Source organism: Octopus bimaculoides, chromosome 4, assembly GCF_001194135.2.
Source record: "Octopus bimaculoides isolate UCB-OBI-ISO-001 chromosome 4, ASM119413v2, whole genome shotgun sequence".
Classification (NCBI taxonomy): Eukaryota; Metazoa; Mollusca; class Cephalopoda; order Octopoda; family Octopodidae; genus Octopus; species Octopus bimaculoides.
Window position 1 is genome coordinate 18,748,878 of NC_068984.1, and position 18,430 is coordinate 18,767,307.

General features: G+C 37.3%; 1 protein-coding gene across 1 annotated transcript in view; it reads right to left on the reverse strand.

The window, feature by feature from the left end:
* Nucleotides 1-16,496, reverse strand: part of LOC106881454 (sortilin) — a 53,836-nt gene extending 37,340 nt beyond the window's left edge. The window contains exons 1-3 of the mRNA XM_014931842.2: nt 16,156-16,496; nt 8,008-8,064; nt 2,458-2,519 (exon numbers count right to left, since the gene is read on the reverse strand). Of these exons, the coding sequence (XP_014787328.1) occupies nt 2,458-2,519; nt 8,008-8,064; nt 16,156-16,407 (371 nt within the window). The 5' untranslated portion in view covers nt 16,408-16,496. The remainder of the gene's footprint in view (nt 1-2,457; nt 2,520-8,007; nt 8,065-16,155) is intronic.
* Nucleotides 16,497-18,430: the final 1,934 nt, after the last annotated feature.

Consider the following 18,430-nt stretch of genomic DNA (forward strand, 5'->3'; position numbering starts at 1 on the left):
CTTTTTAAAATAGTGGTTCAACTTGCATGAATGCTTGGTGTTAAGAAAAGAAGATATACAAATAGTCATATGGTGAATCCTCCATGGACATTCAAACACAAAGATTATGTGCTAAGTAATGGTTTAGTGGGAAAAAACTGAAAGACAAAGTAAGCTGAACTATTTGCAAGTCTTGCCGATATTAACCTGACTTTTTATCTCTCATCAGTTAATGAGATAAACACCAGCCTGTTTGCTGGGGAAGGCTGTCAAAATTTTAACTAAATCAAGTATCTATGATAAACAATTCAGTCTCAGGCTTAAAAGCCATAAGGCTCAATTAAGAATTACAGCTGATTAAGAATTACAAAAAATTTCATAAAATAACAATACAGACCAGTAAAAGAATTCAGCAATTGTGTCTTTACTCAGCCATCTTTCTAAATATTTTTTCATTCAACAAAAACTTAGACAAAATCAAACAGGTTTTAAGTGTAAAGATTATCTTTACACTCAAAGCCTGTTTGATTTAGAGTTACCCTTGTTTTGTTTTAACCATGGCCGTTGCCAGTACTGCCTGACTGGCCTTCGTGCGGGTGGCACGTAAAAGCACCCACTACACTCTTGGAATGGTTGGCGTTAGGAAGGGCATCCAGCTGTAGAAACTCTGCCAAATCAGATTAGAGCCTGGTGCAGCCATCTGGTTTGCCAGTCCTCAGTGAAATCACCCAACCCATGCTAGCATGGAAAGCGGACGTTAAACGATGATGATGATGATTTTCATTCTTATTTGTAACTAAAATCTGTATTATTAAGTTCTTTTGTTATTGTTGTGGGATACTTAAAGTTCTGGTTAAACAAACCAGTGCCATAGGACTATGGAAGGAAGTACTTACGACTGACAAGCCTAGTAGGGTGAACACATTGAAACAAATGCTTGAAACTGTTTATCTTAATGACTTTAGGGAGAAAGAGATAAACGGTTATCAAAATACTCATTATTGTTTTCATGTCCACCACTTCATGCTTGCATGGAATGGAGTCTAGTATACTGAAGCAGATTTCTGCTGTCAAATGTCTTTCTTGTTGCCAGTTCTTACCTGTTACTAAGTCAAATAACATTTCCCTCCTCATCATCGTTTAACGTCTTATTCAAAAGATCTTCAAATGCACAAAGTGATTAGTCATAATTTGTTTTTATCTTGTAGTGACGCCCTAATAGCAGACAACATTTCCGGAAAGTTTATCCACGCATGCGCAGGGACTAGTTCCGGAAGGAATACAGGAAGAGTCTCATGCGCATGTGTAGTCATCGACATCCAAGCTTTCGCGCTTCTTTTCATTCTCTTTCACCCTGGCCGGCGAAGAGCCTAGACGTCGTAGCAGCCTCTCTCCAACATTCCAACTCTGGAGCTAGACAAATAACCATGCAACATCATTGACGGCGTCTCAGTAACCAAAGGGCGAAGTGCTGCCGAATTCTATTGTAATAAATATTGTTGTGTTGATAGTTCAGAATCTGCGTTCCGTAGTTTCTTCAAGAAATTTAATGTACGGAAGCGGAGTACACCTAATGGTGTATAAGCACTTCCCTACAATCTTCTACTGTAGGTACAAGGCCTGTAATTTTGTGGGAAGAGGTTAGTCAATTTTATTGACTCTAGTGCTTGACTGGTACTTATTTCATTGACTCCAGAAGGTTGAAAGGCACAAGTCAACCTCTGCAGAGGTTTGAACTCAAACATGAAGCTGGAAGAAATGCCACTAAGCATTTTCCCTGATGTTCTAACAATTCTGCCAGCTCACTACACAACATTAACTAGGAATATAAACATATCAGAGTTTCACTCAAGTGAAGCCATGGGATATCAACATTCTATGCACCATCATCACCATTTGATATCTGGCTTTCATGCTGATAAGGGTTTTTTACTACACTCTCGGAGTGGTTGGCATTAGGAAGGGCATCCGGCTGTAGAAACTCTGCCAGATCAGATTGGAGCCTGGTGTCGCCTCTTGGTCCACTAGTCCTCAGTCAAATCGTCCAACCCATGCTAGCATGGAAAGCGGACGTTAAACGGCGACGATGATGATGATGAAGGGTTGCACCGTTTGATGGGGTCTGATTGAGTCAGAGGGCTGTGTCATGCACCAGTTTCTTCTTTCACATGGTTTCTACACTTGGATGCCCTTCCAAACACCAACCATTTTACAGAGTGTACTGGGTGATCGTTTTTCACGGCACCAACACTAGTCATGATCACCCAAAGCCCTAAAGTGATGCCTACAGTTGAGAGAGAACAGATGAGAGAGTTATGCACACATACAGAGAGAGAGAGAGAGAAAGAGAGAGAAACTATGCAAAACATAAACACATGGCAATTACTTTACATTGTTAACTCATTAGAATTTCACAAACAATGTTGTAGAGCACACACAAATCAATATAAAATTAAAAAAACGAAGTTGCTTTATTACCTTCTATAAAGATTTGATGAAGCTTTCATTTCTCTAGGACTTGTCATAGCAACTAAAATAACCTAATAAAATAGAAAAACAAAAATGAGGTACTTTCTAAATTAATTTTTGTCTTCGTGCTAACCATTTCACATACACGTCACTTGGCCAATCATGTGAGAGTGGGACTTTAATGTCATTTATTTATTCATTCAACATCATTCAATTATATCACCTCAATTTTCTGTCATGTTTTCAATTCCTTACTGTCCTCTATGTTTCCATCAGCATTGGATTGATGGCCCCACCCCCATGTTTTTACTTGGGTCAGATGGAATTCATCAAGGCATATCATTTACAATTGGGTGCCTTTCTTGTTGCCAAACCTTGCCTGTTTCCAAATAAGCTAATATTTCTCCTTGGCTAGACATGTTCTCATGCAAGACTGGAAATGAATGGCATCACTTGCATGATGGTGACACCTGTTCACAATGTCAAGAAAGCAAGACACAAACACATATATAATGGGCTTGTTTCAGTTTTTATCTACCAAATCTACTCACAAGGCTTTGGCCAGCATGAGGCTATAACAGAAGACACCGAAAGCAATGCAAATGGGACTGAACCCCAAACCACATGGTTGGGAAGCAAACTTCTTGATCATACAACCATGCTTGCACTGCAATACATATGCATTTTATATACATATGTGTGTGTGTGTGTGTGTGTGTGTGTGTATATCATCGTTTAATGTACGCTTTCTATGCTGGATAGCTTGAGATAGAACTGGCTAGCAGGGAGCTCTCCAGGCTTCAACTGTCTGTTGTGGCATGGTTTCTACAGCTGGATGCCCTTCCTAATGACAACCACTTAAAGTGTGCTAGGTGCTTTTACATGCCTCTAGCATGGGTGTGTTTATGCAGCAATGGCACAGGTGTGTTAATGCTATATATTTATTTATTTCATCTCTTTCTAAACATTCTACAGGGTACAGTCTATGCACATCACAATACCCGATTTAATCAAGCTAATGAATGAGCCTCTAAATGGTTGCTCTATCAACTAGAAATGGTAGCCAAATTACCCTCAGATTGTAACCTGCAATATTACAAAAGAAATGACACAATAGGAAATGTAGGCCTAGATATACTAAGCCTGAAAATAGAAGATGGAATTATCAAGGACGTAATGCCTTTGAGCAAAAAGCTGCTCAATTAGAATTGACCTGAGGCTGAGCAACAAAAATTCTCAATACATGTAGTCGAGTTTATTTAGTTATTCAACTATAAGAGAACAAGAGATGGCTATATGCTCATTGTAATATTATAGAAAGGGGAATTCTCACAATGTACTGTTACCCAGTGTCTATAGCCAATGCTCTATGCAGCTGACAATAGAGACAGTACCCAGTCTACAACTGAAATTTCTTATAACTAGTTTGTTCACATGCCTGCTTGTGGACAATAAGTTTGTAATTCCTGTTTAACATATTAAACTGTTAAGTAAAAATTTGATGCATCTGTCAAATATAAACTGCATCTCTTTGATCCATTTCAATATAGGATTGATTGTTTCAGCATATAGGAAATGTTGGATTCAGCTATTCCTTACTTTTCAGATGTAGCAGGCAAGAGAGGAGTTGATTCTATTCTTGGTTCTGTGAGAATAGCAAAGTTACTGTAATCAGTCATTTACAGTAGTCTGGAAGGAGGTCTCAGAGAAAAGATTCTTTTGTTTTTCTGTCAGTCCTGATAGTGTTACATATAATTCTTAGTGATGTGCTGCCTACGATTCATCTAAGCTTAACTATTCCATTACAATAAAGGCAGGCATGGCTGTGGCAAGAAATTTGTTCCCCAATCACATGGTCCTTATGCTTGTGCCTTCTACTACAGCCTGACCAAAACCTTGAGAGTGGATTTGACAGATGGAAACTAAAGAAGCCCATCATGTGTGTATGTATATATATGTGTGTGTGTGCATGTATATGTGTTTGTGTAAGTATATATGTGTGTGTATGTATATTTATATATATGTGCATGTGTGTGTATATCTTCTTTTATTCTTTTACTCGTTTCAGTCATTTGACTGTGGCTATGCTGGAACATCACGTTTAGTTGAACAAATTGACTCCAGGAATTATTCTTTGTAAGCCTAGTATTTATTCTATCGGTCTCTTTTGCCGAACTGCTAAGTTACGGGGGACATAAACACACCAACATCAGTTGCCAAGCAATGGTGGGTGGACAAACAGACACACAAATACATACATTATATATATAAATATATACACATACATACATACATACATACACAATGGGCTATAGTAGAAGACACTTGCCCAAGGTGCTACACAATGAGACTGAACCTGGGACCATGTGGTTGGGAAGCAAGCTTCTTACCACACAGCCACTCCTGCACCTATGCATATATATGTGTATGTGTGTGTGTGTGTATATATATATAGTGTGTCTTTGTGCATGTGTTTGTCTCCTCCACTGCTTGACAACTGGTGTTAGTCTATTTCCATCCCCATAATTTAGCAGTCTGGCAAAATAGACTGATTTTACAAAACGATAATAAGTATCAGGGTCGATTTGTTCAACTAAAAATTCTTCAAGGTGGTGCCCCAGCATGGCAGCAAGCTAATGATTGAAACAAGTAAAGGATACCCTAACTACCATTTCTCTGCAAACAAATATGCAGAGTTACAATTCTAGTGTAGTTACCTTCATTATTGGCTCACAACTCTTCATAATATTGTTAAAGAGTGAGGTGTTTGTAAGTATGAGAGGAAGAGGGACTTCAGGAGTAAGGGGCAAGCTTATGGTAGACTGGTGGGTTTATCTGGGATATAAAGTTTGCTAAGAGTGGAGACTGACAAGTTTATTTGGCTGGCAGAGACATCATATCCCTCCTAAAATCCTTTTAGGGTACCACCAATGTTGGCTTTAGGAAGACAATGTGGAACCTATTGCAGGTTGGTAGGGTTTGTTTGGAATGAACGAATAACTTGTAGTGGAGGGGTGAGCTTAAGGCATATGGTGGGTTGGAATATTTGTCATAATGGAGGCTGGTTATACCTGTCATAAAGGGTAGGACAACCAGGTGGAGTGCCTACACTACTAAGAGGATGCTTTTGTGAAGCAAGACTCAATAAGGAGTAGTTGTTGCTCCTCCAGTTAACTGAAAGAGAGTCTGTTGAAGGTATAAATACTAATATATATGACACAGCAACAATACCATTAATTATTCATAGAAGTATTAAAAAGTATTTTACATAATCCACCTTCAGAAGTGACAGTTCTCTTCTATAATTGAAGTATATATTAAACATCTAACTTTTTAGCAACATTATTTTGAGGTTGGCCAGTGATAAAATAAGATCAAGTTATTACACGCACACACACAGAGAGTAACTGTGAAGTTAAAACTCCATTTTGCAACCACTGAGTATATGTTCATAAGTTCAAATTTTACTACAGTCATTGTGCTGTACGCATGAACAAGACATTCCATTTCAGCTTGTCTTTGTTTGGGGACACACACACACACAGTGTCACTCCTACTTGGACCATGAATAGTGTTAACAATAGAAAGGTCATATAATTGTTGAAAATAAAATAAAGAAAACTGAAAAGCTACAGGTTATGTAAGTATTGGTGAAGTGGTTTTTGAAAATTTGAACAATTACTTATTGCTGGAACTTTAAGTTTTTAGTGATAGACACCTTGTCCTGCAAATAGGTACTTACCATCAACAATATAAAATTACAGTAGAATCCGCTACTGGTGAGGCAGAATGAATGAAAATACAGGAATGTATTTTAAACAAGGAAGGTCTGAACTCAAACAAATGTGACCAGTTGTGCAGTAACTTAACATCACAGCTTTTAACATTCCATCTGAACTTTTGATGAAAATAATAAATTTCAAAATAAATTTAACATGTGCATGCACGTGGTACAGGCATGGCTGTGTGGTTAAGCCACTGGTTTTGTAACCATGTGGTTTTAGGTTCAATCCCACTGAACAGCACCTTCAACAAATATCTTCTACTTTGGCCTTGAGCTGAGCAATGCTTCATGGGTGTAATTTGATTCACAGAAGCCACTCATATATGTGTGTGTATTAACAGGTAGGAGGTGCAATGGCCCAGTGGTTAAGGCAGCGGACTCGCAGTCATAGGATCGCGGTTTCGATTCCCAGACCGGGCGTTGTGAGTGTTTATTGAGCGAAAATACCTAAAAGCTCCACGAGGTTCTCACAGGGGATGGTGGCAAACACTGCTGTACTCTTTCACCACAATTTTCTCTCACTCTTACTTCCTGTTTCTGTTGTGCCTGTAATTCAAAGGGTCAGCCTTGTCACACTGCGTCACGCTGAATATCCCCAAGAACTACGTTAAGGGTACACGTGTCTGTGGAGTGCTCAGCCACTTGCACGTTAATTTCATGAGCAGGCTGTTCCGTTGATCAGATCAACTGGAACCCTCGACGTCGTAAGCGACAGAGTGCCAACAATTAACAGGTAACTCTTCTGCTGATATATACCAGTAAAAAAAACTAAGAAATTACCCAATATGTGAAAGGCACCTGTGCAGGTGACAGGTACCCATGCCAGTGACATGTAAAAACCAATGATACGTAAAAGACATCCAGTATACTTTGGAGTAGTTGGCATTAGGAAGGGCATCCAGAAACCAAGCCAAAACAGACTGGAGCCTGATGCAGTTCTACCACTTACCAATTCAAGTCAAACTGTCTTACCATGCCAGCATGGAAAACGAACACTAAATGATGATACGTTTTAAACACAGTTCTTTGTGATATTTATTCTGCACTGAGTTACAAACAATCCCTTGTGTATCTCACCAATAGAAATGCACTGGAACCCACGATTATCATAGTGGAACTCTGTAACCAACAACACTATTGTTTACTACTTGTATAGAATATTAAAAAATATGCAGTTGTGAACTTTCAGTACAGCTAAAATATAAGCAAGGTCACAAGTTCAAGTTCTGCTTCACCACAGTAAAACATCCTGTATGCAGCAGTCTATCAAACTGAAAATCTATCTGGATGTAGTTACAAAAATATTTAAATATAAACACAATCATATAAATACATATTTGTAAACCAACAATTCAAAGAAAGTACATAGGTATGGCTGTGTGGTAAGAAGCTTGCTTCCCAACCTCATGGTACTGGGTTCAGTCCACTGCATGGAATCTTGGACGTTTTTTTCTATAGCCTCAGTCTGACCAAAGCTTTTTGAGGGGATTTGGTGGTAGATAGAAACTGGAAGAAGCTTGTGTGTGTGTGTGTGTGTGTGTGTGTGTTTGTCACCCATCACTGCTTGACAACAGGTGGTGGTGTGTTTACATACCTGTAATTTAACAGTTCAACAAAAGATAATGATTTCACAAAGAGATAACTAATAGGAGTGATTTGTTTGACCAAGTTTCTTCAAGGCAGTGGCCTAACATGGCCGCAGTCTAATGAATAAAACAAGTAAAAGATAAAAGAAAGATATCACATAAAAAAGAATTTTTGCTGACTATACTTACGCCATCATCAGCCCAAGTTAACATGATATTGACATTAGATTCATTCCTAAAGACAAACTGGAAAACAAAAGGAAAAAGGATTAAAATAGCAATACATGAAAAGAGAAATAAAGAGATTTTTAGTTTCAACACTACATTAATGACTAGCTCTTTTGTAACTATATTTCTGTTGAAATATATCCTCTTAATTTCAATTAATTTAAAAAATAATGAAGAATATACTAAAATAGTTTATCATTTTAAAGCTCATTTTTGCAACAAATTAATTTATGGAAAAAAAGTATTTCTTTTTTCAACCTGTTAGCATTTAAACAAGTCATATCCAGTCAAAATGTTATACCTGTTCAAGTTTAGACTACCAAGATTTTGGTCTCTCACACCTACCCTACAATGTCATTCTCAAAATAAACAATCACATCATCAAAATCTCAAAACTGAGACAACGCATTAATTCAAAACAACGTGAATATAATAAGCATTACATTTGACAGAATAATCTGAAAGCTAAACAATTAAATCACTTTAAAATAGAAAGTCTGAGTCATAGAAGCAGGAACAGTGTGGGGGGTGGGGTTGGGGGTCAGTATTCAACGGGTTAAAGCATAGCTGATTGGTTAAGAAGCTGGCTTTACAATCATGAAGCCTTTGGTTCAATCCCACAGCAGGACATCCTGGGCAAGTATTTTTTTTATTATAGCCTCTAGCTGACAAGACTTGTGAGTGAAAATGGGAAGAGAGAAGCTGCTTAGAAGATTCATGGAGGGATTAAGGAATGAAGCCAGTATGCTCCGCTGGATGTGTAATGTCAGTGTGCATACATGAGAGAGTGTAAGCGCCCTGAGAGAAAAGTTGGATTTAAGAAGCATCAGATGTGATGTGCAAGAGAGACGACTGCGCTGGTATGGTCATGTGTTGCGAATGAATGAGGACAGCTGTGTGAAAAAGTGTCACATCCTAGCAGTTCAGGGAACCTGTGGAAGAGGTAGACCCAGGAAAACCTGGGATAAGGTGGTGAAGCACGACCTTTGAACATTGGGCCTTACCGAAGCAATGACTAGTGACTGGGACCTTTGGAGATATGCTGTGCTTGAGAAAACCCAACAAGCCAAGTGAGACGATAGTCCATGGCCTGTGCCAGTGGGTGTAACCAGCCCATTTATGAATACTCCTCATTCACTGGACAATAAACTTTGCTTGTAAAGACCTATTGAGGCAAGGGATATCAAAATCAAAATTGCTGACGTGGCTGACGACAGTACTGCCTGATTGGCACTCGTGCCAGTGGAACGTTAAAAGCACATCCGAACATGGGGTGTAACCAGCCCACTTATGAGTACCCCTCATTCATTGGACAATGAACTTTGATTGCGAAGACCTATTGAGGCAAGTGTAAACAAATCAAAATCGCTGACGTGGCTGATGATAGTACCGCCTGATTGGCACTCGTGCCAGTAGAACGTTAAAAGCACATCCGAGCATGATCATTGCTACAGCCATGGATTGGCTCCTATGCCGGTGACACGTGAAAAGCACCATTCGAGCATGATTGCTCCCAGTGTCACCTTACTGGCACATGTGCCGGTGGCACGTGAAAAACAACATTCGAGCGTGGTCGTTGCCACTGCCGCTGGACTGGCTCCTGTGCAGGTAGCACATAAAAACACTTTTTGAGCGTGAGCGTGGTTGTTACCAGAACCGCCTGGCTGGCCCTCGAGCCGGTGGCACGTACAAAGCACTCACTACACTCTCAGAGTGGTTGGCGTTAGGAAGGGCATCCAGCTGTAGAAACTTTGCTAGACCAGATTGAGCCTGGTGCAGCCTCTGGCTCACCAGTCCTCAGTCAAACTGTCCAACCCATGCCAGCATGGAAAGCGGACATTAAACGATGATGATGATGATAATGATAAACCCTTGGCCATTACGATCTCAAATCACAGTGTCAGTTACTCAATTTCCATGGCATTTAAGTGACCGAGACCATAGTATTCTCCCTGAACAGGATGCTAGTCCATCATAGGGTTACTCATTTAGGTGAGCTGGAGCAATGTGAAATGAAGTGCTTTGCTTAAAAAGCAATGCACAGCCCAGTCCAAGAACTGAAACCACAATCTTGCAATCGTAAGTGCAACATCTTAACCACTAGGCTACACTCAACAAAAATGTACAACTCTAATAATCATCTAACTGCATTAGATGGAATCTGATAAACAGTTAATTCTTGACAGTATTGAAGAAGTACATACATAGATAAAAGCAGTAAAACTCAAAGCTGCTTAGCTAACAGTAAACCTGAAGTGGTGAGGTAAAAATTCTTTGTATGGTGTAGCATCAATGCAATCATGAAATTAAAGGAAATCCAATATCCTACAATGGAAGATTGTTTATTTGAAGACTTAGATTGTTTTAAACAAACCTATCTTAGATAGGTTAAAATTTTGGGATCTAAAACAAAAAAAAAAACAAGAACTTGCTAAGACCTAATGCACATGCTTTTGTGTAAATTCTCTGAGATCAAAAGATGAGCAAGAAGCAAAGCTGATAAAATTAGTTTTTATGAATGGAATCAATTGTGCTCAGACAAAAATAAAGATTCTCGATTGACTAAGGATTTTCCAATAGCATCCATCTTAGACCTGGTTATTTTTGTTCTAACAATGCAGTAAGAACAAACATTTGCTGTTGAATCAATAGTGCAGCTAGATCCAAAACAGAAGTACTTCATACTAACAAACATGGACTCCTGTCAAAGTAAGTTTAGTAAGTAACAAGAAAACAGCATCACACTTCCTTCCTTAATCATGAGTAGCAACCAGCTGGAGCCCTGAAAAATCACTCCAATTGTTGGATCTTACAATCACCAAGGATCTATCCTGGCAAAAGCATAGCCTTAAAATAGCTAGGTTTGCATCCCAACAATTACCCACTCACTTCAGGACCAGAAGATACTTCAGTCTACAACAGTTATTGATATGCTCAGGTGAGATCCACAATGAAGTGTTGCTGTCATATTTGGGACCATGCTGTTGTGCACACACAGACATCCTAGACCACCTCCAGAAAAGGGCCAGCTGTCTGAATGGCATAAACTTACTCACAGATATTATCCAGCTTCTGGTCCAAAGGCATGCTGTTTCCTCTCTCTGCCTTTTTTCTACCACTCCTATAAGGGCCTTTGTTCCTCAGATCTGGCTGAGCGCATGTCACCCTACACAAACTCTCCTATCCCATTTGTTTCTCCTCTTTCTATCATCTCTGATGTGTTCACCTCAATCTCATGATTCCGATTCCTAGTCCTTCTTCCCTAGAATGCTGGCATTCCAGAATACCATACTTGCCCATGTCTTTCCTTCAGATGTTGAGTTAAAAAGGCTCAAAAGGAACATTAATGGCATCAGTCTCACTAGTCTAAATGAACCAGCAAAGGCTATGGACACTGCTTCTGCTCTTCCCCTTCTACCAGACCCCAGCAAGTGTAAAACTATGTAAAGCCAAGTTAAAAACTGCAGCAACTGTGGTTCTTCACGTCTTTTTAGGTCCCGTCTTACATAGGGAAAAGACAGTTTAGCTGTCGTTAACTGAGCCACTTCAACAGATTCAGCAAATCAAAACTACTGCTTTCTACCAAGTCTGTTGATAATGTTAAGGACACAACAACACGCTAACAGCCTGATGATGTGGAAGTAGCTCTGAATGTCAATTGTGCAATTACATTGGGTTAAATGTAAACTGAGTGGATACCCCATTCAAAATATAATTTGAGTACTTGTGTAGCATGCTCCGTCATTCTGATTTCCCTTTTAAAATTATTATTAATTACCAAACCTATTGATAGGCATTTAACTTCTTGTGATAGTTCAAAACTAGAGCTAGTTGGCAGTACAACAGCTTTGCTTGTCTTTGGAGCTGAAAACAGCTTTTTTGTGGGTAATAACCCTTATCAGTGCAGACATTCCCGAAGGGTACATCATGTTACTATATCTCTGGTTATTTGCCATCGATAAACGGTTATAATGCATAACAGTACAGTTGAGATCAAATTTGTTCAGGATGCTCAGTTCGAGTACAGCCAAGAGAGGAGGTTTAAAATTATTTTCACTATCTTAAAATAATGGGAATTCTAACTCCATGGTCTGTATGGAAGTATCAATAATGCATCACTAATTGTCTGAATGTGAAAGAAAGAATGCACACAGATTACAAAGTCCATTCAAATGACAAGATTCAAACTATCTCATCTTGAAAACCACATAGATGAGCAAGGAACAAAGATTTTGTTTTCTTCAATTGATGCAAAGAATACATATTGACAGGTTTGCTTCAATGAAAACTAAAATTATCATATAACGTCTATTGTCCATGCTGGCAATGGGTTGGACAGTTTAACTGAGCTGGTATGCTGGAAGGCTTAAAATTACGGATGTAATAAATATAAACAATGATTTCCAACAAGGTAAATATTTTTCAGATGGGCCTTGAAAACAACAGTACTGTTTTCAGTATTATATGGAGTCTATAATGAAGAGAATTACTAGTATAATTATCTCTCAGGATGTCATACTCCTGCTAATCCTTACAATGTTTTAATGAGTAGTACAGGTACAACATTGATTTCCTAGAACCTTTGGTTCCAAAGTCTTTCTAGATTACTGATTTTTCCAAAACAGAGATAGCTCCTTGGTCAACATGCTCTAAATTAAACAACTATTAAATTTACCTAAAAAAATTAAATGAAATACAGGTACCAGTAGATTAGTCTGGTGGCTGTGGGAAATTGAAGTACCTGTTCATAAATTAATGCAGATTATAAACGGTTATGGACCATCAGTGTCTCGAAAGTTGGTGTTGTATCTACCTGTACAATATCAGCATTGAGGAGGTACTGAATCTCAAAAGAGATTTAGGAGCAACAAAAATATGACCAACACAATTTATGTTTTCCAGTTGGAATCATGTTATATTTAGTATTCTAAATAGTTATTTCATTTTATTTTCTATTCTTTTATTAATATAGACATAAGTACAATGAAGGATATAAAATATGATTGCTGTTTCTATCGACAAAACAGTTTTGATGTGCCACTTGGTAAATGGCATATCAAAACTCTTTTAACCACTATACGAATATAAATAATGCCAACTCCCGATATTGGATTACCTAATCTAGTTTCAGTTATTAATGCCCTCAATTTACTGAGCTAAATAAGGACAGCATTTGTGTTAAACTTCATTTTAATTTTATATCAAGCTTCGGTCAAATTTGTCTTTCACTTTTCTGGAAAGGCCATCAAATTAACTACCAAATTCCCTCCCATAAACGTATTTCGGTATAGGGTGAGTAGAAATCAAAATAAAAATATACAAGGTCTTAAAAAAAAAAAAAAAAAAAAAAAAATTATTAGCAAGAACTCCTTTAAATCGTCAACCAGCAATATCAAATAAAGCATTGTCCTCATTATCACTATCTTAGTATCTATACCTGTGTTGGAAGGAGTTGTAGTGACCTACTAGGTTTATCATTCAACATTATCATGCTTGTGTCGGCCTCAATATCCTTAGTACCGACCTCAGGTATTTTCTATTGCTCTAACATCACACATTTTCACTCTACAGGTGAATGTATCCAAACAGTATACATTAAATATGCACCACTCATGTAAACACCAGTTGATACTTTTTAACGAGCAGCAGCTTTTACTAATAAATCAGTAGAGAAAGAATATGAAAAATCAACGACTCCTAATTTTGGATTCTATTATTCTAGCGGATTCAGCAACAGAAAGTGGAATATACTTTCCAATATGAAAATTATAGAGCGCTTGTTTTCTAATATCAACATAGGTATTAAAATAAAAACATTAACGGGGTGAATGAAAAAGAGTATTTTAGGAAGACTTACTAATTAAATTTTAAAAAAAAGTCAGATATAATAAGATAAATTATCTGCAATTCATTATTATTATTAAGACTATTTCTTCCTAACTTTTTGTGTTTCACAGGAAGTTAAAACAAATTAAAAATTATAACCTGTTATATCAGAAATTTAGAACAAAGAAAATTGAATTTTCTTTACTTAGGTACAGCGTTTAATAATTGTTTGGATATACGTACATAATACAAATGACGACAAGAAGCGGAGGGGGGGGCATTCAACAAAGCAACGATATACTCTCTCTCAAAATATGTATATATATTAAATTGTTCCTAATGACAGGTGTTATATAATTTCATAGCCATATAACACGAATATGACTACCCTACTAACTGCTGTATCATAAGCTGTTGTTTAGAATTACAGTATAACGTTTACGTTACGTTATACAATGTTTAGGATACTGTCGACGAATAAGTATAGATTAAATAAGAAAGTATCCAGCCGGTTCTAAACAGTCCCCCAAGATCCCTATTATATAGTGAGGGGGAGGGCGAAGACTGAATAGGTGACGAACAAAGTACCATGTTTAATAACATTAAAGTAGGTTTGAAACTTGTCCGACACCATGACAAAAAAAGAATAATATCAATGCAAACTCAATCTTGTTTTAAGAGGAAGAAGGGACAAGAAATTACGTTTAAATATAAATGAGGTTGGTATTCGTCAATTTGAGATTCACTGGATTGAGATGACAACAGTAAACAATAGTTCGAGTCTCAAAATGAAAGTATTTTCTCTGTTAGGAGTTTGTATTTTATGCGAGTCAGTTTTATAAGAAAAGAGGTTAGCTAAGAAGAAATACAGATACACGTGAAGAATATTTTAGAAAGGTATATATATAATAGGTTAAAGAACGAACATTTGATGTTGTTTACCCAAAGTGACTCATGACTGAGCAAACCTACGACCAAAAAGCACTTTAGGCATGACAATTTCGCCTTATTTTTGTTTTCAGGTTGTAGACTACTTTATGAAATGTGCCCTTGTAATTTTTGTCTTTTTTGGGGGGGGGGGGGGACAGAAAGATGTAATTTCAGAGGGGTTTGGTTGCTATTTCTAACAGGTCGAGCGGCTGCGTGGAGGACCTTTCGTTGGCTCGCATGACTAAAATATTAAGCGTCTGCAATTCAGTTTCATCCATTTCTGCTTAAAAATCGTGTTTTACTAACACAACCGATTCAACAAAATTATAATAGATGTAACATTTTCAGTTTTATAACTGATTAGTCATCTTGTTTTTTTTTTCATTACGATATTCAATATATTCGGCTCTTTAATATTTAGTTTCCTCGATGATTCTAACTGAAATTATGAATAGTATCACATATTTGTTGTCTTTGTATCAATATTTTCACCACAATACAAAAACATATTTAAGATTATTAAAAGCTACAACGACTTTCGTCGCTACCAGACGTTCATTATGCTAACATGAATATGAAAATCTATTTTATAAACACACTGAGTTGTGTGCATCTGTATGCATTACAACATCAGGCAAGGAATAGGAATTGTTCGGATTTTAAGATGTAAAAATTATTACGAGTTGATCGAGAAGAAAAAAAAAAGGTTAATGTAACGTATCGATGTGTTCAAGATAAATGGTGAAATAAATATAATACTGAATCGTGAACAATGTATACCATACACTAATAAACAACCACACCTTACATTCAATGCATATTATGAGGCTGCTCACTAACAATATAAACACAACAAGGAAGCAAATATAAACGTAAATACGAAGTTTCAATAATAAACCATTTAAATTAAATCAAAAAGGCAGCAGGAATTGTTTAAATTTGGAAAGAGACCATCAAATAAGAAATATATTTAGAAGTGTTTGGTTGCAAACTCGTTGATGTTTACAGCGTAAATAGATCAACCATATGATTGAATTTCACAAATTTAACTTCAGTAGGAGAGGGTAATATTAGGGAGGATACGTTTAATACATACGCAGCACATAAATACGGGCGTGTGTGTTTTAGTGTAATAAATATTTTCATTTTTGTTTACTTATGGAAGACTGAGGTGGTTTTATTTCCATCACGTCTTCTCAAGCCTTGAAAACGATCTTGAACTTGCACAGACAAGACATTCATTAGCCACAGATTTAATAAGGTTAATTAGTTGTTGCTATTGCGTTTTTTTTTAAAGAATAACATTAAAAATTCCTATAACGAATAAAAAAAAAGAAAGAAAATTATACACACCTCTTCGTGTATACTCTTATTATTCTTCAAATCTTGTAAGAATTTCTCTTCTTGTTCCTGACACTTGTTGTCAACACTGCGTTTAAATCGTGTTTGCGACTTACTGTACTCATATTTTGAGGTTGAAACGTCTCTTTTTTCCATGTGAATAACCTCCCGAGCTTTTACATGGTTATGGACAAGAAAAACCAACAAAAAGAGAAAGAATAGTTGATAAGGTGATGCAAAATGACGAGCCAGTAACGACGCCATTCTGAAGATCGCTACTGTTAACCTCTCCTATGTGAGAAGATACAAATAAACTGGGACAGTTATTTGTATCATGTGACTTGAGTGTAAAAACGAAAGAGCGACTCGTTTATCTGTCAAAAGCACGTGTTTAGTTCATGCTTGTTACTGAGTGCAGCGGAAGAACTTTATTAGTTTGTTTCACGATTTTACTATCGTTTTCTCCTCATATCAACACGCAATCTCTCGCCTCTTGCATTTAAAATAATAATTCTGTCCGACTCTCTTCGGGTTTCCTGTCTTGTATTCTTAATAACAATATTGATTTCTGAAATAAACTTGGAAAAAAGTTACATATTTTATGAGAGAGGGATATATTAATCATATTAACTACAGTGTTAGTTGATACTACTTATTTTATCGACCTTAGTACGATGAAACTTAAAGTCTGCCTTGACTGGATTCGAACTCAGAACATAGAGTACTTAATGATTTCTAACAGTGACACAAACAATGAGGAGGGAAGATAGTTGAATATATAACATCCAATACTTGATAAGTACTTATTTTATCGAACCCTAAAGTATAAAAGTAAAGTCGCCTCACAAAGTTCTTTGCTTTGTTTTTTGTTTTGCTTACTCAGCGCGTAGTTCTGTAACCAAATACTCAGATAAAGAGAACATCATAAAGACAGATCACAAAAAGTGTGTATGTGGGATACACAGAATACAAGTAAGGTACAAAAAGCAAAAACAAAAAAAAAACAATAAATAACAAATCAAATGAAATAAAATCCTCCTGATACAAGAGGACTTTCAACTAGGTCTAATTAAGGTATCTCACAGTTTCAAGACCACTTTGATCATTAAGGGGCATGTAACCTGTCATTCTTTGATCTCTAGGTATGCTTTGAGTGGTATCGTTCACTCCTGCCATTTTGTAACTGTCACCTACTTTTTAACAAATTTACTTCTGGTGAGCACACCCTTCTCTACCCTTCCCTTCCTTTCCAAGTGGAATTTGAAGCAGTTGATGATGACTTGACCAAAAACAACAATATCTGCCTTCAGTCCTTTCAGCCTCCTCTACCACCCAACCTCTTTTATCATATATTACCAGAAAGAATACTACTTGACCTTCTTGTTTAAAGGAAGGTTGCAGAGCAATTTTCACAATTCAGCTGATAGCTGGATCTGTCCTACATGCAACAATAATTGTTTGATATAACTCCACAAGTTGGTAATGCACAGATACTAAATTGTATTCCAAATGGTATCATTGCTTTGCATGTATCTGAGACAGTCCTAGCTGATGGCACTTGTATGCCTGTAGAGTTTATCTTGAACAAGTAGTGCCACTCAGTAGCGCTAGCAGGCCAAGGATTTATGGAAGTCTTTGTAGTCCTTGGCCTAAAGTTCTCTGGAACAGGCAAGTCAGTTCATCCTTGTTGTTATTCAGAACCCTCCCTGAGAACATTGTTATTCTTCCCTGTCACTAATCCCCTATGAATTACTAACATGGAACCTCCACTGACTGCATTGCCTGCCAAGGAGGGGGTAAACATCTCACAACATTCCACACATGCTCAGACATAGTATTTACTTCACTCAGGGCATCAACTTCACTGAAGAGATGAGCTACAGAAAGATATGCCTTACAAATGGAGACTATATCTACTCACCATCTGGGAATTTATGTAGAAATTGCAACCCCAGCATATATCTGTGCAATACCAGCCATGGTATATTGAACACCATGGGGCTGAGAATATTGACAGCAGATGGACTGTCTGACAAGTGGAACCCATCCCTTCCACAAGAAGCAGATAAAAACTGAGGCAAGTCATGATGGTCAATTGGTAAATTATGACAGAAACAATGTATTGATAAATGCTTGCCATCTCTGCTGTCTTTTCAAGGATAGCATCCTCTCAGCTCATTTCTGGGTCAAACTAGCTACCTTGCTTGTAACCACATCTCAGTTTCTATCTACCTAGCAGTCCAGAATAATCCATATCCTGAACAGTTTAACCAGTCTTTCAATCTAA